At 39.2% G+C, this 25,013-nt stretch overlaps 1 protein-coding gene across 1 annotated transcript in view; it reads left to right on the top strand.

Moving 5' to 3' along the window:
- Nucleotides 1-25,013, top strand: part of GALK2 (galactokinase 2) — a 47,403-nt gene that overhangs the window by 15,190 nt on the left and 7,200 nt on the right. The window contains exons 6-8 of the mRNA XM_084267836.1: nt 8,392-8,490; nt 11,208-11,360; nt 16,275-16,485. Of these exons, the coding sequence (XP_084123962.1) occupies nt 8,392-8,490; nt 11,208-11,360; nt 16,275-16,485 (463 nt within the window). The remainder of the gene's footprint in view (nt 1-8,391; nt 8,491-11,207; nt 11,361-16,274; nt 16,486-25,013) is intronic.

Raw genomic sequence — 25,013 nt, forward strand, 5'->3', positions numbered from 1 at the left:
GTTTGATAAGATGACATTATATCAGAAACTCGAATTGCTTACACAAAAGATGGTACATAGATAGTGTATTTTAATGTACTGTTAATACTGAGAAATTATGAAGTTTCTTTCTCCATGTGGAATTAAAAAACAGGGTCCTTTAACTTATTAAGTTTGGCTACGTGTGTTAGTAATCAAGGGGAAACAGAGTACTTTAGAGCAGTGGTAATCACAGGCCATAATCTCTCTCTCATCAACCAAATTGATAACCTTCTATTTGAGCATGTTAGAGGGCAGACGAAGTCAAGCTAAGATTACTGTGCTCATGAGGACATCCAGATACTATCTGACAAATAGTATTTTCCCATCTTGAGAAAAAAGTAAGCATAATTACTTTGCAAAACATATACGAAGTTTAAGCTAATTGGGATTTTGTATGCAAACTGGAAGCAGATGGTAACTTTCAGCAGTCTATTCCTAGTCAAGATCAGATATTAAAAATAAGAACGTTCCTAGTGGTAAAAATAACCTCAAAATTCAAGCATCATTTTATACCTTAATAAATGAAACATAGTGCCTTATGAAATATAAGTTATTTTTATACATTTATACATATGTATAAAACATGCAGCGAATTAAAAAATCACCATCTAGCCAGACTTTAAATATGCCTTAAGTGATGGAGAATGATTCCTTCTTGCTGTAAAATCTCTTTATCTAACATGTTTCTTCTGCATTGCCAGTCCTCTGTGCTCTGAACCAAACCCTGTAGAATTTCATAGAAAGTCTACACTAAATTTGCCATAAAATGACCAACATTATTTGTTGTAAAGGGAAGCAGCAGACTGAGTCTGACTTTGCAGATTAAGCTGGCTAAAATGTTAATGAATGTGCACTGGGGAACTATTACTATATTGCAATAGAGAGAGTAAATGTACGCACAGGACTTGTGACTCAATAAACATTTAATTACTCCAGTTACTTAAATTTGCATGCTGAAGAGACATTTCAAGCACTGAAAATGTCAGTCTAAAAATAACTCATATTAACAGGAAGAAAATTGGGTTTGGATGTTAAAGATTAGGTATCACTACTCCTGTATTGTTAGATACAGTAAACCTAGCACGTTTCACTTTGGCTAAAATGGACTTACATAAAACCACTGAGGCAGATGTAATTTAATACTATCATTTTATAGAGAAGGTTGCCTTATTTTGGTTCCTGTCATTCTGGATTTGTATATATCAAGTTTCTGCATAATGTAGGGTGAGCTGTTCCAAAAAAATACTAAGCAACACTAACTCTGTTTTACTAACAAATATTTGCCTGTCTCCTACTCGCTAATTGTCTTACTCTTTTAAGGGGTTTAATCTTACAGAAGTTTACTTCTTTAAAGGTCTATGTGAGATTGAAAGGGATTGATCACTGCTAGAGAACATATTGACAGTGACAGTTATATAGGGACAAATTCTGTCACAGTTTACATACTGTCCAGACCCACTGCATGAGGGAAAATGAGAGCAGTTAGCCCTTGGCCTCTTTGTGAGCAAGGGGACTATTAAAGGTGAAGCTCCCTTATCTCTTCTCACTCAGATAATTCTTTAGGTTTCTATTTTTAGGAATTCTTTTACAAGCAAGTAATTATCTGTTCACTTTCATTATTCACCAGATACCTAAACACCTTTGTACATTTAGGCCTTCACAGTCATCAGTAACATCAAACTGAGAGAAACTAAAATAAATGATGAGCAACAGAGAATCAAACGATCTGTATTGGGTGGTTCATAATTTATCATGCTACTGAAGTGTCAGGATATACACATGGCCAAATGTAATACAATGTTGGACTGTGCCTGGAAACAGAAAAATATTCTTTAATCAGTTCTTCAGCATTTTTGAAGGACCAAAAATACTCAATTGAAAATTAACCCCTGAATTTTAGGTGTTTCATATTGAAAAGTAAACAAACAGAGAAAAAATACGTAATGTTGAAAAGTATCATTTTACTGAAAACCCATTTTTCCATTAAAAATGAAAAACAAGGTAACATGATCCAGAGCTATTGATGAGTACTCATTACAAGAAATCTGTCCCATCTAGAGTAACTACACATAAGACAACTAATAATAAAAAATCACAACCCTTCTTTGTCAAACTAAATTCTATCTCCACTAATACAATTTCCCAGATTAGACTTTCTGCATGCCCGATAGGAAATCTTGTGGCTCAAAGATAAAACTGTTTTAAGTGGTAGTAATTTCTTTCTGTGTAACCCAAGATTGACTCACTCCTTATCAGGGAGAACCTTAAATTGTTTCAAACAAAAACCAGAGGTAGTTAGTAGAGCTCCTAGATCAAAGGCTAGCCTAGGTCTGCCAGTTGCCTGGTGGACAAACTGGTTAAGTGTGGCCTCCTGCAATACATTCTGAGCAGACTTCAGAATTAAGCTTCAGAAAAGGAACAGCCTGAAAAAAAAACCATTTTGTACATTCATTGTTTTCATTTTTCCAAATGCTCCAACTAAAGTTGTCTAAAAACTAAGAGTTCAGTATTGAAATCCTTGAGAGAAAGCAGTTTCCTTAAATGAGTGATTACTTCACATATGTTACTTAATGCTTAATTGCTTATCAGGCAAGTGAATGAACTCTATGCACTGAGATTCTACTCCTAATGATGCTGGTTTGCGTTGTTTTAGTTATGGATAGTCTCATTTAATGTGTTGTATCTTTTTTGTTGAATAAACAACAAAAATGTTAAACTTAATATATCACAGAACACATTGATACTAAACATCTCTCATGGAAGCACAGCCAACCTGGCACATGTACTTGCCAACAAATGTAAAAGCACTGTTTGTGCTTGTATGTAGCATATGGGGTCTGGCATTCAAAAGCTGCAATATTTGGTGTTTCCTGACTGATGACCAGGGGGACTACACCTACCAACTACTAATACCACTGTCACATTACACTCATCCCTCTCCCCTGTTTCAGAGGCTGAACAGACCAATCGTATGAAATAGCTCAGGGTATTGCAGGACTAACTTTAGATAGCTGTTTCCATTCCAGCTTCCCTGCTGACTATCACTCATCTTTCAGACCTCACCACAGTCAGCAGAAGGGAACAGTTTGCTTCAGCCATGCCACTGCAAAGCAGGTTTAAACAAAAGGACTTTGCACAGGAGTGGCTGATGTGGTCACATCATCTCTCCTGTTGATTATTGTGCCAGGGTGGTAACCTCAGTGAAAGTGGTGGAGTAGTACTGCTGGAACTGGTTGAGGTCGCATTACCAAATGGCTATGTCAGTGCTAATTAAACACACATTTGTTGTGCCTCATTTGCCACAAATAATAGCGAAACATACAGTAATTTCTTCTCTAAAGTAGTCTAAGAAAAGCAGTAAGTCTACCTCTTTCCTTACTTACCAAGTTACACTGGAAAAAATTCAGGAGAAAGCCACTTAGATGATCAAAGGTACAGAGTTGCCTCCATAAAATTAAGGTAGGATTCTTTGGAAAAAGGAGGAAATGATAGAGGGTCATAAAATGATGAATACAATTAATTGATGGAGAGGATAGGAATCAATTGTTCACTGCCCCTCACATTATATGAGCCAGAAAGTATTAAATGAAGTTGGTGAGGTGCATGGTAATAACAAAGGAAATGGTTCTTCCCCTGACAATGTGTGACAGTCCTTTTTGCTGGATGTTCTATGTTCCTCGTGCTAAAATCGCAAGTAAGTTAAAAGGGAGTCTGAAAAAGTTCAGATATATAAGAAATCAATTGTTGGTTCACATTGAGCTCAGGAAAGCTTATCAAAAAATAACATTCTGGGGAAATAGTGTCTATGCTTGGCCTTTGGTCCATACTAAGAGTCCATTTTCAGAACTAGAAGTGGCATTGGTTTGACCCACAAAGGCTGCTTTTATATTAATATATTCTGTACTTCTATTCTGACCTAAGTCTTTAAATGGAATTTAGCTAGCTAACACTCCCTTACTCAGGGCATTATAGGCACTTGGGTTTTGGTTGGGTTTTTGGGGGGGAGAGGGAGGTCAAAGGAAGTATCTCCTGATGTTTGAGCTTTACTTTTTTTAATTACTATGTCAACTGTATCACTTTGCTTGTTTAATAGTGTAGACAACACCTCAGAACTTACTGTCTGCATGGTAGTTGTTACGGACAAATTATGACCTGATGACCTGGTCTAGCCACTCCTGTTGGAACAACTTCCTGGAAGAATAGCAATAGCATATGTGTTCACAGAACTGCTGGGAGAAGGAAATTTTTTATTGATATGATGAAGTAATTTTTTTGTACAGTCGTAATGCTACTGTTCAGACCCATTTTTACTTTGCTTTTTAGTATCTATTTTTTCCGCTTTTCATTACCACCGTCTTCAAAAGATTTTAACCCCACCCTACAAAGGTTTCCCTGAGACCATATTCTTTAGAGAAAGAAGCCACAAGACTGGAAATGAGGGTTTTGAATTCGCATTTCAGCTTTGTGACTGATTCACATGACTTTGAACAAATCATGTAAATATCTGTGCTGTCTCTAAATTGAAGATAACAGCAGCCTTATAGGAATGCTTTTAAAGTAAAGTATGTAAAATTCTATGAAGACTCAAATTATGATTTACTAGTGTTTTTGAAATACTGCTTTAGGGATGGAAAAAACATGCTAATGAGTCTTGGGTGCATAGAACTAGATTTGTGGTTGGCTTGAAGTGATCTCTCGTAGGGATCAGAATACGTGGGATGGAAGCCTAGTCTGCTGCAGATGGGGTTTATTCTTTCTGCGTATTTCTCACCGTGCTTCATGAAGAACAAATGTCAGCTTTCACCTAGGTCTACAGGAACACCTGTTGAGCACTCCTGCAGAAGGAGGCAACAACATCTATTTTATGTGCATAACAGTTGTACTTTGAGCCCTACCAAAGAGTGGCTGGTTCCCTCTGACCTACCTGTCTAGCAGGTCTAGTGTGGGGTGTACTTCCCCTAAAAGTGGCTGTGAGAATGCTCTCAGTCACTTTTCAGCAGGAACTGCAGTGCAGCCAGGAGGGAGAGAGGCATGCCTGTGTATCATTCAGACATACATTTGAGACCTTGCCAAATTGAGGAGTGAAATCTGGGATCTGAGAAGCTCTATATTTTTACAGGTGAGACATACACAGAAAGATATAAATAACAGATGATTCCCCACCCTAAAGAGCCTCTGACTTTTACAAGTTGAATGGAAACAAGGCATTACTCTGAGATAAGCGAAAGTGAATTCCTTTTATTATGTGGTTTTAGAAATCTTTTTCATTAGAGATATTTTCTGTGGAAGCCTAAAGTCTGAGAACTTCTGTAGAAAAAATGTGGTTTTTTCAATTTCTAGTAATGAAGTCACACCTATTTATAGCATTATCATCTAGGAATCCCAAGTAGCAATTACTAATGTCGAAGACAGGGAAGATACTCTTCATTTTATTGAGGAAATAGAGCCATGATGAGTTAGAGGGACTTTCCCTGAATCACATGAAACTTAAATGTGGAGCTAAAAATTGAGCCCAGACCTCCTGATGTTCGGTTCTCTGTTTCAGTCATATGACCATCCTTTTCCAAGTATCAAATATGTACACAAGGCTCTATGGTTTAGTCTTCACATTAGCTTGCAATGCTACAGTGCAGTTCCTCTGAACTTTGGCCTTTCTCTCGTTCTAGCAAAAAGGCAAATGTTTGCCCATTTGTCTCAACAGTAAGTAGGAACTGTTTTCTATACACATGACGATTTCCTCTCCATTCACATGCTTCTCATCCTAGTATTAGAAGGCCAGCCTGTGTCAGCAAGGGCCTGTTTAAATTAGAAACCAAATAATGTTTCAGGGATGCCTTGGGCTGTCTTGTGGAGAGGGTTCTTCTCAACCCCTGCCAGTTACTACTTGGTGGTCCTGCCAATCCTCGCTGAATTTCAAAACAAAAGTTGCTCAAGCTCGAGCAACGCTGTTAGCCCAGCATACGCAGCTGGACAGCTGGTGAGCTGGGACGGAGCAAGGCCCAATGCTTAACCAAGCACAATTCACCAGACCATGTAAAGGGACAGGGGAGTGGCACTGTCTTAATTATTAACATTCCTCCTCTGCAAGACTTCTCCTGATATTTATTTAATAAGCCCAGGCTCATAAAGACTAAACGATTTAAGCAATCAAGTGGTAGCTGATGTGTATATGGAGACAACATGCAGCCAGACTAAGTGAAGGGTGAAATGCTTAATTTTTGACTTTGCAAAGCTTTATCTGGCATTGCAGATGAAGTAATACCTCAGGCAGCTGTGCCCAAGAGTGGAACATACATACAAGTACCTCGGAAGCTGTACTGAGGCCAGGTTTGCACAGCCAGAGCTCCTATTTACATGTGCATGACCAGTGTGCTGGTCTTTTTCAGCCAGTGTGGAGAAGTTTGTGTTGCTGTCAGTGAGTAACATTCATGAACTCCATCCAGTCTGATGTCTCCTGCCAGTGGCTACAAAAATCAGGGATGTGGTATTGCTCTGTTCTCAGAGGGGTGAAAGGCAGGTTCAGCAGAACTGGCTGAAACATGCCAGCATTTCCACATCCCAGCAACAGATGTTTGTAAATAGGCACGCCTTCACATGTAGAAAGGAGCGAGCATCTAGGGACTGCTGTGTGTGGAGCTCTGTCCTTTCTTTTTTGTTGAGATGTCACTGAGTATTTTAGCATTAAAGGGTGGGTGGAGAAGTGTTATAACATTCATTAGCATTTCATTCAGTATTATTTCCAACTTATAGTGGAGCACGGACACATGGTGACTGGATGTTAAACTCTCACTGATGGGATAAAGAGGTCTAAGGCTTAAACTGGAAATGGGACTGCTTGGAGTGGATGTGGGACAAGGGAGGTGGCACCAAAAGATGTCTTTTGTTAGAAAGAACACCGAAACGTGTGATTTTCCTGTACTTGCTCAAGAAAAATACAAGAAGCATTATCTCAATTTCAGCTCATCTTTAAACTGCACAAAGGAAGGGCAGTGCCGAAACTGAGAGCATTTTTGCTGATTTAACTTGCTGTGTACTAATTGCCTTTTTCTTGTGAGTGGTCATGTACCATGTTTGATTCAAAGAGATCCACTCTGCATAGTTTTAGTGTAATTTTGTTAGTATTCTTTTGATAAATTCTGCTTATCAACCTAAAGCTTATTGGCCATAACCGCATTGTGAGCAGAGTAAATTGGCTGTTGGTGCATTTGCAAACAGCGCAGTGTGATTACATTGATCTAAGCACCAATTTTACAACTTTGTCAGTGGTGCCATTACAGAAACTGAGCGAGGAAGCAGGCAGGCATCCTGCACGTACCTCTCTCTTAGCGTGGTGATTTACTGCCTCGGTCTGCTGCCTTTTACAGCTGTGTGCTGGCTAATGTCCCTCCCTTGCTGGTTAGCTACTTTCAATCCTGCGATGCTCCATCCTCAGTGAATCAGAATCTGACTTTCTTTCAGTCCGACAGCACAGTCAGCGGCTTTTATAAACTTCTTTTCCCATCTTCCCTGTGGTTACCTTGTGCTTAGACAAACAAACTGGCAGGGATCATAGTGGGTGGACACAGATGCTTTCCTTCTGACCTACTTCTTTTTGGCTAGTCTATATTCTTTGACCATTCTCCAAGGCTGCTCATGTTTTGTTTTGACTTGGTCTGATGGCTGAAAGCTTTACTGTAGATTATTATTTTTGACAGTTAGCGATAGTGATATTCCACCCTCCCATATTATCCTCTGACCTGCAGGTATCAGAACGCACAAAGATATGCCTAGAATGTCACAAAAGAATGCAAATCACATATAGTTACAAATTAGTTCAGATAAACAACGTAAGCATAGTACAATATCTCAGGAGAAATGACAAGCACTACTGATTAGAGTATTTACAGTAAGAAAGGGTTTCTGGGTTAGATTCAATACGTAATTTCTGATGATGTAGTCAGTTCATTAAAATAGTATAAAGTAACAGCTTGCCATTTTTCTGTAAGCCACCAGGATGCATATATAGATGGATTCACTAATAAATCAACAAAATATTGGCTGTTGAGATGGAGGGGTCTGAGGTGAACGAGGAAGCTGAGGGGAGGACCGCTACAAGAGTTAAGCATCTAAACAAGTTTACCCTGAAAAGTGTCTGGATATGGTGGGTGCAGTGGAGGCTGAATAGTTGATTCTCTCTCACTTCAGAACAAAAGTAGAAAGGGGCCATGTGGTATCCTGGAAGATACCAACCTTCAGTACTTGGCGTGTGAGAGACAACGGTTTCAGAACTCTATCATTATCACCTTTGTTTTCTCCTTAGTTCATACATAAGCAGTATAAAAGTATCATCTTTCACCTTGGCTGAATGTTCACATGTTAATTTTTTTTCAGGTAGAACTTGCAGAAATTTGCACAAAAAGCGAACGTTATGTTGGCACAGAGGGTGGAGGGATGGACCAGTCGATCTCTTTTCTGGCAGAAGAAGGAACTGTATGTGGATCTTTGTAATCTAAACTAAAAATGTAATATTAATTCATGTAAATAAATAATATCTTCATATGTATCTAGCAGAAAGACAAGAAACTGGAATACCTTAGTAAGCCCTATAAGCACCATTGGTATGCAAAGAGAAATTACATGTATGAACTTGTGTACAATTGAATATGACAAGTTTGAAGGAATAAGATAATGAAAATGAGAAATGACAAGAAGGAAGAAAGAAAAGATGTGGGGAAAGATATACCCTAGAAGAGCACCCAGTCCCACACTGCTTAGCTAATTCATCGATGAACTTAGAATGCTTCCCATATAATGAAATCTGAATGGTCGGTATGCCTCGTATTCAGTGCAAAATCACAAAAATGCTTTCTTGAAACTTCTTATAACCAAACAGTTCTAGGAAGCTTTGCCAGGTCCAGTTACAAAGACAATGGAGACGTTTTTCCCCATTTTTACTAATTCCAAACAATTCTGTGGCTGGATTCTGATGTAGAAGGCATTTAGCGGTCTTAAACGTGGTGACAGAAGGTAGACTAGCAATGATGAACAGAACCTGCCAAGTTATGCATGAGTACTTGCACTGGAATTTACAGCAGAGGTCATTAACCTGAAGGTGCACAGGACTGCAACAGTTCAAACCTAAAACCTGTCAAAATACATTTTACTGAAATTAATGTAGCATTTTTGGAAAACCTTTACTTTCTTTATAATTGTGCTATTCTATCTCTACAGCTTTTGTTCCTAAATGCTGTATCTTGGATGAGCTTATACAGAAAATCAGCTATTTCCTAGAATTACACCAAAACTTTAATTCCATCATGAGACACCTGTATTTTCAATTTCACTTCACCTATACTTCCTCTGCACCTTTCCTTCATACTTTATACTGTTCGTAGTGTAAGCACAGCTACACGAACGCTGAATGAAGCACCATCTTTTCCTGGCATACACACAGATGGTCATATAAGCAGAGGCTTTTCTGATATATAGAGGTGGTGATCAAAAGGGAAAAGAAAATCACAGAAAAGATTAGGAAAAAAATTATGAAAAAGCTAGAAGATATCCTTGATTCAGTGTACTTGCAACTGAATGCAGTTCTGGCCTCTCATCTCAAAAAAAGTACACCAGTACAGTAAAGGGCACTGAGGTTGCTCAAAGGTGTTTGTATGAACATTGACTAATATAAAACTTTTCAGCTTGAAAAACAAATATCTTTGAGAGGGATATTTTGAAGCCCTGTAAAACCTCTGAACGGGTAAGAGAAGGTAAATTGAGAATTCAGTGTTTTTCATAACCAAAGAACTAATGGAAACACAATGACATTAGCAAGCAGCTTGTTAGAAACAAACAAGGAAGTTTGTTGGGTTTTTTTCCAAAACATTCATTGTTAAATTGAGAAATACCGTACATTGTGGAAGGCAGAAGTTTAAAAATGGTTCCAAAGAAGACCTTTTTGGAAACACCAAGAGAGTATTAACCTACTTTCAGCTATTAAACATAACAGTCTGATGTTTCTTCCGGTGGAAGTATAACCACCGTAATCTTTGCTTTTGGGAAGCTGGAAAAATACTCCCCAAAAAGAGATTGCTTTGTATATGTCCTATTTTTATACCCACCTCAAATATCCATTTATGGCTTCTCTCAGCAACAGGACACTGGACCAGCTTAGTGGTACATTCTGATCTAATGTAGGGGTTCTAAGAGGGTATATTTAAATGTAAGCAAGCTTGTCTGTCTTGATAGTAATTTTGTGACGTGGTCCAGAATCTCAATGGCAGTGAGTAACACACATGCTGTACATAATGTACAAGCAGATTTGTCATTGTTTATTTAGCACTCTAGCTGCTCAAGGAACTCTCTGGGGTGAACAATGCCAAAACCAGTAAGACGTCCCTGCTTGCAGAGTTACAGTCTATTCTGAGAAGCCAAAGCAGGGCACATGATTTACAACTTATTCCAGTGAAAAACCAGATGTGAATTTAATCTCTTGATTACATTACATCCTGAATTATTTAATTAATGGATGCCTAGCTGATTCCATTAAAAGGTCACAAAATCTTGGGAACATCTTACACAGCCTGTGCAAGGCATCTGTGAGGCAAGGCAGTCTCTTATGTTAGCAGGAAGGACACAGTAACTACAATTTTATATATAGCTTTATTTCATTTCTCTGTCTGATTTAATTTCTCTGATTGTCCATAAGTAACAGGATCGCTGCCTCCAGTCAGTTCTAAAATTCTGGTACTATTCTGTACCTTAGTGAACTAAGCTTAGTTTTCTACTTTTCCAATAAATCAAAGGAGAGATGGACATTGGTGAAAGGGAAGGGAATGTGAAGCCCCTTGTTTCTAGTGGCACGCACATTAGCTTCAGCCAGGCCTGTTACTTTTCTGTAGATCAAAGAAAAACTGTTGGCTTAAACAGGCAAGAAAAATAGGTTGGGTGGGGTTCTGTGAACTGCTGAAAAAACCCAAAGACTTAATGGAAACATTTTAAAATCAAGCTACAAGGGAAAGGTTTGAAATGTATGTGTAACTTGGCCAATGAGGTTAAACCTCTCTTCTCACTGTTTCATGTCAGTTTTCTTTCCTTAACTGTCCCTGGATTTTCAAGAGAAAAAACATGCAAATTTGCATTTGATTTATAGAACTAAGTGCACTGTTAGCTAGTAGTAAATTAAAACTAACCATTCATTTTTCTTTCAATAGGCCAAGTTGATAGAGTTCAGTCCTCTGAAGGCAACTGATGTTAGACTTCCAAGTGGAGCAGTGTTTGTTATTGCTAACAGTTGTGTTGAAATGAATAAAGCAGCAACTTCTCATTACAATATTAGGGTAATGGAGTGTCGTCTGGCTACAAAGGTAACGTATGGCTTATGTCAAACTCTAATGAAACCTTCATCTAAATATGTGCTTTCTTCCACTGCTGACCAATCGTGTCTCTAACACCTGGCTAGGTGCTACTTTAAGTAGCATTTTTCTTTCAAGAACCAGACACCTCTATCTCAGTAGATACAGAACTCCTGTCGAGTTTAATGGAAGTGGAAGGACTGTGCCCTTATATAGAAGATTATGCGATTTAGTTCTAGTCAATTTATTCCAATAGAGAAAATAAGTCTTATTTTCAGCAAAAAATATTCTCAGTTAATAAGACTGTTTCTAATTAAAGCTGAATAATGACAAATAATGGAAAGCAACCAGTGTGGTCACATGTTTATATGTATATATGGCAATAGATGTGTATTTTCTAGGATTTAGAGGACATCAAAGCTACTAGTTGGAGGCCTGGAAGTAATACTGGAAATGCTGAATAGCAGCATTTATGTCAGTATAATATTTAAACCCAGGATTGAATCAAAACCCAACATTTAGGTTGTGTGGCCAGTTTACAGCTTGCAATTACCTCCACAGTGTATGGAATTCAAACATGACAAATCCAAGTTCTGCTTTAATCTGGATCTTGTAGACCATATGTTTGGGAATATGTAGATGTAGGATTTGACTTGAAATTGTTATAAGAATACAGTGGCTTTTTCTTTCGTTAGATGGAGGAGGAAGCATAAAGAGTCACTGCAATTATATCCAATGCTTTCAGAAAGATAGAATTTGGGTCACAAAGTCTAGATGAAAGTTTTAAAATCTGCAGTGTGGAACTCCTTGCCACAAAACACTTGGCTAAAATCTAAGCAATACTCAAAAGTACTGTGAGCATCTGTTGGTATCATAATTCTATGAGAAATTGTCATAGTTAATGAGAGAGAGAAAAAAAGAGTTGAAAAGATGATCAGGTACTGACATAATGTAATATAAAATACTGTATTGAGATATTTTTCTAGTAGGGAGGCTTAAATTCATATGACTTAAAATGGGCTTTAAACTCACGTATGAAGAGCATAGCTGCCTTCTAGGTCTAGATAAGTTACGGTTAAGATAACAACATCAGTGACCATAGCTGAAGCTGCTGTCGCTGAAGTTAATAAAAAGATTCTTACACCATTAAGAAAATCAAGGTAAGGACCTCTGTATTCTTTGGTTCTGGCATAAATGATAAACCTCTAATTTATGACAGTTAATTTAAGTACGTATTTTAGGAAGAGCTTCTTTTGGGATTTTTTTTTTGCATAAGAAACAGAGAGCTTTCACAAACAATCTAAAAGGCAAACTAAGAAGAGTGCATTAAGTCCTAAGATACATTGAAGTGTTGTCTGGGTTTGGCTAGGAAGCAGATTTTGTGAAATGAATCACAGTTTTCTAAATTACTTGAAATGATTGGGGTCCTGTGCAGCACACTGAAAAGGTCATCAGGAAAAATGATTTTTTTTAACATTCCTGTTAGTTATGATGGAATTTCTAAAAAGGTACCTTTAGCAGATGCTTGATTTTAAGGAGACTAACAACATACACCTGTCTGTTTTTAAACATATGCTACCCAGATGGAAAGTTGCACATGCTATAAAAATACATTGAGCCAGGAAAAGACTGTCTTTAGGAACAGGTCACAGTGGGGTGAAGGAGGGCAGGTATGTAAGTGGAAGCAGGGAAGTCTTTTAAGCACCATTAAGCTAATGGAACTATGAAACAACACACGGCGCCTCACAATAACGCTTTGAAAGAAATTCTCATTGGTAAGTTCCTTAGGACAGGCTTCATCCCCCCCTCCATCTGCTTTAGGTCATTCCAGAATTTCATGTTTGCAGAAAGCAGTATTTAAGTAAAGGTGCCAACACAACATATCCCTGCTGGAGTTAGTGTAGAACATTCTGATGTCAGTCTGTCCGACAGCAAGTGAGCTCTTGACCATACACACAAAATTAACTTTCCGAGGTTCTGCTCCTTTCCCTTTCCTTCTGGACAGTCATTCTTTTGCTTGTTGCTCTTTTTTTTTTTTCTTGTGTTATTCTTCTTGTAGCCTATGAGTGCTTTCCTGTACTCCATTAAACAGCACGTTTAAAGACATGTATGTTCTGCAGAATGCTTGTGATTCCAGAGGAAATTAAATTGTACTTTGTACTTCAGAAAACTCACACAGTAGGTGCTGCAGGATGAATACGAGCATTAGTGAATCCTGTGTTCTCCCCTGCTTCACCATGTGTGGTTTGCTTCACTGTCAGCTATGCAGCAGTGCCAAGAATGTCTGCAGCTGGAATACTATATAGTTAATCAACTCAGGCTTGTTAAACATGGAAAGATGCTCAGATGACACTAGAAATGTAAAGTGTAAGAAAGCAGTGTTGCTGTATAAGAGCGAATTGTTCCTATACTAATTGTATTTGTCCCATCATTTACTGTGTGTTACTTACAGTTCTCCAGTGTGCCTGCACTGAACAATGAGGGACCATAAAGGCTACAGATGCTATATTCTGGCAGTTAAGAGCCAGCTGGATGATGTCCACATCTTTAATCCATCTAGTCAGATATCATCAAGAAAATAGCCAACTGTGGGATCAGTATTGGGATTGCTTTTGTACATTTAATAGATGGGATTTTCTTCTCCATTTCTGTTCCACATCCACTACAGTTTGAGCTGCTGCAGCTAGATTATTTTCAAAACCCATTTCTCTTTGCCCATAACATTTTCCTGTTGTTATTAGAATTGGGACTTTGCTATAAGCAGTAGGGAACTTTCCAACAAAGCCCTGCCCGCTGGCCTGACCCGGTCAGTTTCCATTTGGAACATTTGACCTGTAAAACACTAGTGTAGTTAGGTCATCTAAAATACAGCATCTCTCCCTTGAAGTGTAGAAACAGGAACAGATGTGACAATACACATGACATATTTCTACAGGCAATTATTTATTTAAAAAGGAAGCAGAAAAAAATGTGTTGCTTTACAGAAGATAATTTTTTTGTCAATCCTTAGTTCTGTATAACTTCTGGTAGTAGAGTCTAGGGGATGCTGAACATTAGGATTAAAGTATGAGGAAAATAATTTCCATTCATTTAGCACCTTCAAGCAGATTTAAGATCATAAATTGGTTATAAATAAACACCAACATAAGAGATACTGACTAATTAAAACAAATGAAGCAATAATTGTTACTCTAACTTTTTAATAAGTAAGCTAAAACACAATTACATCCAGGATGTGGAGTCCTAGGTACTCAGAGCCTTTGAAAAGCCCTGATTTCTGATTAGCCACTAGACAGTGCTGCTTCTTTCTCTGCCACTGAACACACAAAACTGCATTTTAGATGGCAAGAGTCATATGATTAGGATTTTGATTGGATTTTGTTTGTTCTGCTCTACTGAGCTTCTCATAAATCTTAACAAGTCACTAGATGGCACCAAAAGTAGTTAATTTTTAGATACTGTAGTAAAGCAAAACTGGAAGACCCCCTGCAAAAGTACTGTTGCAGTAGGGCAGGAGAGTGAGAATCTATAGCAGATAGTCAGGCTGCAGATCTGCTTAAATTTCGTGCTGTAACTGCACAATAGAAAGGAAGCACTTCTGAAACATGTATATAAAATCTGATAATTTTTTTAACCCAGGAAATTAAATGGCCTTGCTGAATTGAGGTGGAAGTTATTTCAACCTATCTCACTCAAAACCAGACTTTATTGAAAAGAACAATAAAACACACTGGGTCAAATCTTGGTCCTGTTGATGAGAAGCTTTAACGCTGTTCTACGTAGGAGAAGGTTTTCATTCCTTGGTCTTGCTGCACCGCTTTAAACTCCACAAATATACAGCCTGAGTAAAGTTTATGTGGAAGCTTTAATCTCAATTTAAATAGTGTGGAATTGGAAGCATGTTGTGAGCTTACAAATACAGTAAAACCAATCCTGGCATGTACCTGCTGATGTATGTCTGACTCTGCAGTAATCTGTTGAAATTAAAGGTGGTGCATCAGTAGGGTCCCACAATGACCACTTAATATTCTTCTGTAATTCATAATACCAGAAATATTCTGCCTCACAAGGAAAGCTGTTTTACTCAACCATTTTTATCAGGCACATGCTACAGGCCTAGAAACCTTCCAGAGAAAAGCCTCTTTGACATACTTCTTTTTAGGATTCTGGTGCCTTGAAGCAATTGCCAAAATATCAAAAAGGTATATACAGCATGATGTCATTGTCTGGAGCTGGAAAAACAGATATATCTATAACTAATTAGCTTCATAGCAATCATGTAGAAAGGGAGCAGATTCTGACTAACACATTGCAACCTTCCTGTAAGGCACAAAAGTTCCTGTAAGTGGGATGTTAAAATAACATACTTAAAAGTTCCTTTAGAGATTTGGAAAGGTCACAGCTAATTCTCCCACACAAATCTTATGCCTACTCTTATATTTTTTAAACTATTACAAGAAAGGGTTTTAATGACAACCTCAAATATTCCTCAGAAGACTCCAGGAGCATACTGGAAAGGTCAAACTGAGTTTTAAATGTTAAAACAAATTCTTAGGCACTTCTGGTGTTACAGTATGGTAACATTTGTATAAGCAATTGTTTGGATGTGATTGTGAAGGTTAGTAAGTGCTTGAACTAACAACTTCCATGGAAAAGGATAAATCACCGATTTGATACCGCAGAAATAATGCCAGTAGGGATTTTACAGCTAGTATCTGATTTAAAGGAAGAGTATCTATCTTTTGCAGGCCTTTTATATGTAAATGAATAAATATAATGATTATCTGCTTTGTGATGATAAAAAGTAGCTTCTGATGGTTCCAAATTAAGTAAAAAAGAGTAAATGGATCTTAAAATTGTCCTAAAATAGACAATTAAATAGTTTTAACCAGGAAAACACAATATATTTTATTTTTTTAATTTCAGCTTCTCTCAAACTCAAAAGGTTTGGACTGGAAAAAAATGTTGAGACTCCATGATGTGCAAACCAAGCTAGGAGTTAGCCTGGCGGAAATGCTGACCATTGTTGAGGAGGTATTACATCCTGAGCCTTACAGCACAGAGGAAATTTGTAAATGCCTGGGAATTAGCCTGGAGGAGCTGCAGTCTCAGATCCTTAGTCAAAACACGCAAGATGGTAAGCATATACCAAACAGTGGGGTTTAGTGTACAATGTTTCTATTACATAAAAATTTATGTTTTAATAAGTAGTGCAAGTGGAAGTCTTGCCAGAATACTTCCCCAGAATCTTGGGTAGCAAGTCAGAGAGGTGATACCACAATTTTCATTTTAACTTCTAACTTAAAATGGAGCAAAACTTTGATTTTGATTGAAGTGTTTCTAAAATGGTAGAAGTACCTGATGACTTGCTATTTTAGATTGACCTGTGCTGTTTGAGAATTCTAAATAACGCAGCTTTTATTGTAGGGAAAAGTCCAAACTAGGCTTCCTTTTTTGGCAGTAGCACTAATGAAACCAAACATTTGGGATGGTTGTAGCATCACTGAAATGAATCCTCTTTGCTCTCCCTTTAGTGGTCTTAAAGACCAGCATAGATGGTTCTTTGTGCTTCTGTTTTGAATGGATAAATACGTGATCACTTCCTAAAACATGCTCTGGGCAGCAAGTCATGCAGGTTTCCCGTGAGAAAGAAGTTTGTTACTGTCGATTTACTGTTTTTCTTCTAGGAAAATGTTGGTGTAGGTGAACCATTTACCATTTAAAGTGTTTCCCATGTGTTATTGCTCATTATACCGTGTAGTCATAAGCATTGGCAGACATGGAATGGATGCTGCATGCATAGAGTTGCTAATAATACTGAATAATAGAATATTTGTGAAATAATTAATTTGCATGCATTACAAGTTTCCAATTGAGATCAGAATCTTCCTTTAAGAATTGAAAATAATCCTTAATTCCTTGTTTCCATCCTGCGGCCTTAGTACTGCCACTGTTTTGTAGATGAATTTTACCCTTGCCAGTGCCTCCCAAGACTGCTTTCAGGCATGTATATATTTGATGTATATAATCAGTGACATGTCTGTGTATGCTGATGCTTATATTTAGATAATCTGCCTATCTGGAACGATTGTAAACTTTATATATTGACCAAGGACCAGGGCCCTAATCAAGAACCTGTTTTGCAGCCCGGTGCCATCAGAGAAGAGAGTATGAAACTCTCTTATTGTCTAATTACGCTGCCAGAGGTGCCAGCATAGAATATGGCATCTTAATCCAGCTCTTTATCTCCATAGAAAGGGTTCTGATAATGCTGTGCTGTGGGTACATGAGAAGCATCCTGAACCATGTACCTGCCCTCTGCAGCGTTTTCATGAGAAACTAGAGGGTTGTAAATCTTTGATACTGTCCCCTGACTTTCCCCTTCCCAAAGCAATACAAGGCTACTAAATTACAGGTGTTGGTACTCTGTATACCTGGTTTAGAATTGTACAGTTTGCTAGAACAGAACTGTTACTACAGGTTATGTTGATCTTTTTCAAAAATCAAAGTCTGGATAAAAAAATTAAACAAAAAAGCTACAGAAGAAACTCAAAGGAGATTTTATACTGTGGCTCTGAATAGAGTTTGCAGATGTGTGCTGAACTAAATGAGCACGATTTCCCTTGATAAGGCAAGTTAAAGTGGGTTATGCTGAAGGCCTCTTTGCGTGTACAGTATAAAATTAAATAACAGATTTCTGTAAAACTATATGCAAAGTAGAAACAAGACAGACACAGAAAGGAGGAATCCAAGTCCACTGTTTGTTTTTGTTACACACTAAACAAGTTACATTTTATGTTGGCTTTGGAAAACCAGAGGCTGTTTTTTTCTTCTTTCCCCTGGGCTTTCCCCACTGTACTTTAATGACAATGTCTGGCTTCTTCACGTGAGGGAAAACATACTGATAAATAAGTAATCTCTGCAGAGAATTTCAGATCGTTACTTCTTTGTTCAACATAAAGAAAGGGCCATAACATTTAGGACATCTTTCTTCATTTGTGCACATTTTATCAACTTTTCTGATAAAATACTGTAATGTTAAGGGATAATTATTTGCATGAGAATTACTAGTTAATCTCCTCGATTTTGATTTTTTCTGTGACTGAATATAAATTGTCAGTAGTTTTAATTTTTTTATTATTCAAATCCCAGTGATAGTTACAAATAATGTCTGGTACTGACATTGTATCTGGTGTTTAAGGATCTGAAAGTGCTATGTAAATATTATTCTAGCCTTAAGTCTGGCTTCCTGTCCTCTACTCCTCCAGGGATGGTACTGTATACTTATGTAAAGTTTGACAAGTGTATAAAGCTGACCACAGAAAAACCTCACAACCAAAGACAAATGGTATGGGCAAGTCCCAGGCCAGGTCTGAAAGCACACAGCATCTTTGTACCCCTTTTGTAGGAAGGTACTCAAGTATTTTTGCAGGTCCCCACTGCACAGCCCACTTTTCCCAGGTTTGGAGAAGTACAGATGGTGCCTTTCTAAACCTCTTGCAGTTGTTCCTTGGCCAACTCAAAATCCTGAGTTTAAATCCCCCTTGCAAATGTTTACACATGGATTGCACTTGTGGCTTCTGAACATCTCTAGAAAAATAATATTTATTACTTTCTAAGGTGCCCTATGCCATAATTTTGGCTTGGCCTTCAGTGCTTCACAGAACATTTAGTGTGTGGTGATTGTGGGACATTAAGTATTTATAAGCTTCACCACAAAAGGATATTCTCCTGTAAAACAGTGTATTCCTTTGAATACAAAATGGTTTTTTCCTTCTTACATGAAGTATTTTAAAATCCAGTTTTCATGGATAAAATTGTAATCCAATTTTGACATTTAAACCTGGGAATGAAGTCACCATGGGAGGAGCCAGCATCCATTTGCTATGTGGATTTGGCTGTTTAACTGCCCTCCTGTTTGTCCCCTGGAAAGAGAATTCTAAATCCGTGCTGTAGCTTCAGTGAGTGGTGCTTGAATAGCCTTTCATTCCTGCTGCCAAGTAACGCGTGTTAAGGGCGATCTCAGCACAAGAACAGCTCTAACTTCTGTGCACTGACCGGCCTACGTGAAGATGGACTCTGAGAGGTTCTGTCAGGCTGCTCTGGGACACACAAAGCTTTGCTGTGGGCATTAGCAGAGTGCCCTTCTCCTACAAGCTACCTCCAAAGCGGTAGATCTCAGAGCGCTTCCCAGCTTGAGGGCCCATGTGCCTGCTCCAGACTCAGCCTGATCTGTGTCATAGAGAGATTTGGCAACATACCAACCTGTGCCACAAAAACATGGGTTCCTTGGGGTGATCCCCGGAGAGGTGGCTGCTCCAGGCAGATCCCATACAGCTGCTGGGCGGATGCAGGCCCTTGGGGTGTGCCACAGGCTGAGGCACGGGCACTGAGCAGCCTAGGTGAGCTGCAAAAGCCTTCTCAAAGCTAGCATTCCTCTGGAGGAAGAATCACTTTAAGCCAGCAGATACCATAATCTCAAAGCAGGTGTCTGCTAAATGGGTCACTGAATCTAGCGATGACTCGTCCCATGGTTTATTTTCAGAAAACCAGATTGCAGTTACTTGAGCAGTCCCTGTAGAGTAACTGTTCCCCACTTTGAGTAGGGGGTTCACAATCTGGCTCAAATTAAGGCCATCTGGCAGCATTTTCTTATATACATTATGAGCCAGAAACCTTCACCCTCATCATGTTCAATCAGCAGGATGCCTAACAGAGAAGGGTACTATTCCACATGAGTAATGGTGGTAGAAACTGTCCCCTACATGATTTCGCGTCGGTGAGTTTTTCCTGTTGTAAATTTTGAACAGTCCCATCAGCCATGTGTAGCTCATTAATCTACAGTGAAACATATCTTAAGCAGCTGCCAAAGCAACTAGAAAAAAATATATAGCCTGAAGAGGTTGGTCTTCAGCTAAAGGTCAGATAGAATTGTACAGGAAGCCTCTAAAGAAAGGAATCTGCTGAAGTTAAAGTTATAGCAAATAATATGAGTTGCTGAGAAGCCACAATGTTTAATTATAAAGAAAAAATCCCTGTAAATGGAGGGGGTGGGTTTGCACAATTTTTGTAAAGCTAAAATTAAAAATATGACCATGCACTTGAAACCCCACAGTAAACTGTTCCGTTATATTTAAATAACACACAGTTGTTTGGGACTAAGATCCCAGGATTTCTGTTTGTTTTTAAGAGATTTTATATGGATTTTGGACAAACTTGTTAGTCTGCTGTGTCTTAACAACTTGGAAGGTCCTTGCTGCAGTGCAGGCTGTTGGTGCACTGGAAAACGCCACCATTTCTTTCAAGGGCATTTTGGGGGTTTGTAAGTGAATTGAATCTACCTGTTGGCAGATGACACTATAAAATCCTCTGCAGAGGAGCAAAGCCCTGGTGCAGAGGATCTACGAAGGGTGGGCAGGAGTTGCTAACATTCTCTGAGAAATTGCTAAGGACTAGTAATACAAAGTGGTTAACAGGGAGCAGATTCCTTGTAGAAGATACAGTGTGTCCTCTTAAAACAATAGAAACACAGTTAGCAAGGCTATGACCTGAAGGTGGGTTAGCTGCTGCCACAGCAGGCTGAATGTGGGTGAAATGTGTTACAAACTTAGTGCCAAAATGTCACTAAGAGCAGATAAGAGCCCTTGTTGTTAAAGTTTTCTTAGGTCTCATTTTGACTTTTCTGGTTTACTTTTATTCCTTCTGACCTGCCTGTAAAAGGTATCACTTACCCCCAGGAAACTTTTTCTGCGTGCAGCTTATGCCATACAAGCCAAAAGACAATCCCCACACCCTGTCTTTTCAGAAAGTGACAAAAGGGACCCTGTGACTCCAACTGTGTGAGTGGGTCTCAGACTAAAATCAAACTGTTCATTCTGGCACCACAGTGAGTGACACAGAACACTGCAGAGAGGAAACCACAGTGATTGTCAAGGAACAGATGTTGAGACCATGTTTCTGTTCAGAGAGTAGATCCTCAGCAAATGGCACTACATCATTTTAAACAAGCAAAGCACCTGAACTGGGTATAGCAGAGATCCCCTTACAGAAGAAACATTACTTTAGACATGCCCTAAACAATTGCTGTCAAGTCAGCATGGCAGCCAGCTAGTTCATTGCACCAGAGGTTTTATGTTTTTCTCTAGTCACGACGGGGCAATCTGGGTCTTGGCTGGGATAAATGGTTCCTGAACCAGCCCTTTTCACTGACAGAACATAGAGCTGAGGGTACCTGTACCTCTAATTTAGAAGCAAAGTTTAGTGGGAGAACTCGGACCTTTATGGTTTACTGGATGAGGAAATAATGTTTACATTTTCAGTCAGATCAAGTACCTAATTTCCATCCTCTCTCATAGATGTCACGGTTCCCATGCTTTTTATAACCTGGTATTCGTTCCCTAACTACCACTTTTTTGCTTTCCTTGGAGCCCCACAGAGGCAACACCACATAACCCAGTCCTGTGCAGCACTGGAAGGTTTCATTTTAGGCCTTCAGTTTTTCCTGTTTCAGAACACTCCACCTTTAGCTCAGATACACGGATCAGTTGTGCACAATTTGGTTTTGTTTCTTTTAACCATGACAGAATATGGCTTAGGAAATCAGTCCTTTTTAATTGTAAAAACTGTGCCTGCACGAAGCATGCAAATTCTGATCAGTTCCTGCACTCTTCTAAAGTCACAGCCTCCACGGCTCTATGCCATGTCCTGTTAATTCGGGTTTTGTTTATGTGGTGCTAATATACAAGGTGTGATGCAGCAAGGGAATTCCAGTATTGATGCAATTTTTGGAAATATCTCGTGTGCTCTGCTGTCTTGTACAATACAGAGATAGTTAGGTGGGACTACCCATCCAAACAGAAGAGACACAAGAGTGTTTCTCTATTACCAGAGGCATTTGGTGTTGAAAGCTGAGAGTGACTCATTTCATTATTGTAGAGTAAGACTTATAGAGAGTACAGAGGTGTTTGCTGTCCTGAGGATAAATGTACCTGAACATTACACTGCCAGAGAGGAAAAGCAAACTATTAGAAAAAAGAAAATTAAATGTAGATGTAACTTCTGAAATAAAATGCTGCCCCAAACCAACCGACAGCTGCGGTGATACCAGCCTCTAGCCGATGCTAACTCGGCAAATGTCCCCAGAGGAGCCTGAAAATAACGTGTGGCCGCTCTTTCCTCCTGCTGAAAGGATTGCTTGGGCATGGAGGGAAAGCCAGTGTCAAGGTAGCAAGTTCTCCCCTGCACAGGCGAGCACTGGGAGCGAGCACTGCCAAGGACACTGCTCAGATCTTTTGGCTGGCAGCCAGTAGCCAGAGCACCCATCCTGGTTGCCAATCCATAACACGAGCAGCACTACACAACCCCAGCGATTTTTAAGGTAATCTGGCCAGTAGAGCATCGCTCTACCAAAGGGTGGTCTCCAAATCAATCACAGCCTTTGGCAAGGCTGATGCCTTACAATTGAAACCAGACATGTTTTCAGTTCATTCTTTGGGTTACTACTGTTCAATGGTGATTTACAAGAGAGTGTGAGCTATGGCAATCTCTCACGCAACTTTAGATATTCCCTAAACGAATGCACATTTAGAAATCTCCTTGCTCTAAAACAATGGCTTATAAGAAAAGAACATTTAAAGAGAAACCATCCTTAAAAATGGGCCAAGATGCCTTTCTTCAACATTCAAAAACACTGAGGCATCTCTCTGCAAAACACAGTAACCCTGGCAGCAACAAAATCCAGTGGGGTAAAACACACCTATAAATGGGAAACCCAAATATGCTCTTCCTGTATGATACTCCCAAGGGGATGTTTCTGGGGGGCATTCAATTTTCTTACTTCTGCCCCAGTTTGAAATGTGTTCAGAAGGCCTGTTCAAAAGACAGCAACGCAGGGCTTCTCAGCTGCAGGCTGTATTGAATTACAAAATAAATACCACCAGAAGCCATGTCACCAGTAGCAGAACACTGCTATCATCTCGCTATCATTTGAGGCTACTTGTGTCTGTTTCAGCACTGGATTTTCAGTATTTACAGTTGTGATTTACACTTACTCTTGAGAAATAAAAAGGGCTTATAGAGGCACTGATGAAATTTTAGTCTGTAAGGGTTACAATCTGGTGTGTATGTACGAGAGACTTAATACTGAACATAATTTTATTTCTGGGACTTTATTTTCAGGGAAAATTTCTACATATACTTGCAGAGGTAGATTGCTGAAAGCATGAGAAGTGGTTCTAGAACCTCACTGTTTCCACAGAACAGCCAAGTAGAAATTCCATGTGTCTGGGTCAGTGAGCAAGTTCTGCTTTCAATACAGGACTTGTCTCTCTTCTCTTTTCACCTCTATTTGTTAAATCAGCCATTTTGAGAAGAAAAAGAGACTAGAAGCTGAAATGGAGAGACCTGTCTCTAAAGGAGAATTTATATCTGGAAAGAAAATGAGGGATGTTTGGAGGTGCTTTAACAAGAGTGTGCTTGAGTTGTGATGAAATGAGGAAGCATTGCAGTAGGTGCTCCACATTGAGAATAAAGTCCACTTATCTAATATTTATCACCCAAACAGCTCAAGTAAACAAACTTAATCATGATTTAATTTATGCCATGCCTGCTTTGGGTGACCAGTAATTCCCTAACAGCAGCCACGGTATTAAAGCAAACAGCTATATTGGGAGAGAAGAACAACGAATGACAGCACGAGCCTGGGACAGGCAGATACTAGTTTTCAGATATTAGCTGCAAAGCAAACTCTTCCTGTAAACAGGAGTAGCTTGAGGAGTCTTTACCCACAGCCATCCCATTCCTTTTTACGCCCCACTGGTCAGGCTCGGTGGAGGTCTCTACCCTGATGGCCACACCCTCCCTTGCCAGAGGAACTGCTTTTTCAAGGAACAAATGAAAAACGATCATCCCAAATCTTGCACCAACTGTTGATCCTAGTAGGTCAATTCTAGGCAGTACCTGTGTGGGCTTGACATCTCTTCAGAACCACGCTCTGGCTGATAACACACACCAAAAATAAACCCTAAAAACCAAACTGACAGCACCTGTGCTCTTCACTGTACCTCTACCCTGGTATTACTTACAGTTAGGGTGAGCCCACACCCACCACTGGGAAAGTCTTTCAGGGGCTTCCTTACCTGCATGCCAGGAAACAGCGATAACAGCATTTTTGTTAATCTCAACTTAGAAAGAAAGAGAGAGAAAAGTGGTTGGTTGGGTTTTGTGGCATTTTTTCCCAGAAAAGGCCCACCCACACAGTTACATCCTGGATGCAGGTTTGGCCTGGAGCAGTCACACAATGTGGTCACACAATGCCCTGGGCCAGCAGGCACCAGCCAACGGCTGCCTGCAGGGCACTGGGCACCTTTCTGCTCTGCCCACGGCTCAGTTTTGCTGGTATTTGAAAAGCTGAAGCTTTAAATTAAAGCCCTAATGCATGTTGAACCTGAGTCCTGAACTTGTGGTTTGCCTCTGCAAAGCAAAAGAGAGGCTGCGTCTGCTCAGTGACAGAGCAAATAACCAGAGCACGTGCAGGATGTTACGACATCCATACGCTGTGTTTTGATGAACGCTAAATGCTGTTTTATTAGGGGTTTAAAGAACATGCAGGTGAGCTTTTGCAGAAGACTTTTAGCCTAGCAAGTTCTTATATAAAATGATTTACTA

The sequence above is a fragment of the Gallinula chloropus genome (genome assembly GCF_964237585.1).
Source record: "Gallinula chloropus genome assembly, chromosome: 9".
In the NCBI taxonomy this organism is placed as follows: domain Eukaryota; kingdom Metazoa; phylum Chordata; class Aves; order Gruiformes; family Rallidae; genus Gallinula; species Gallinula chloropus.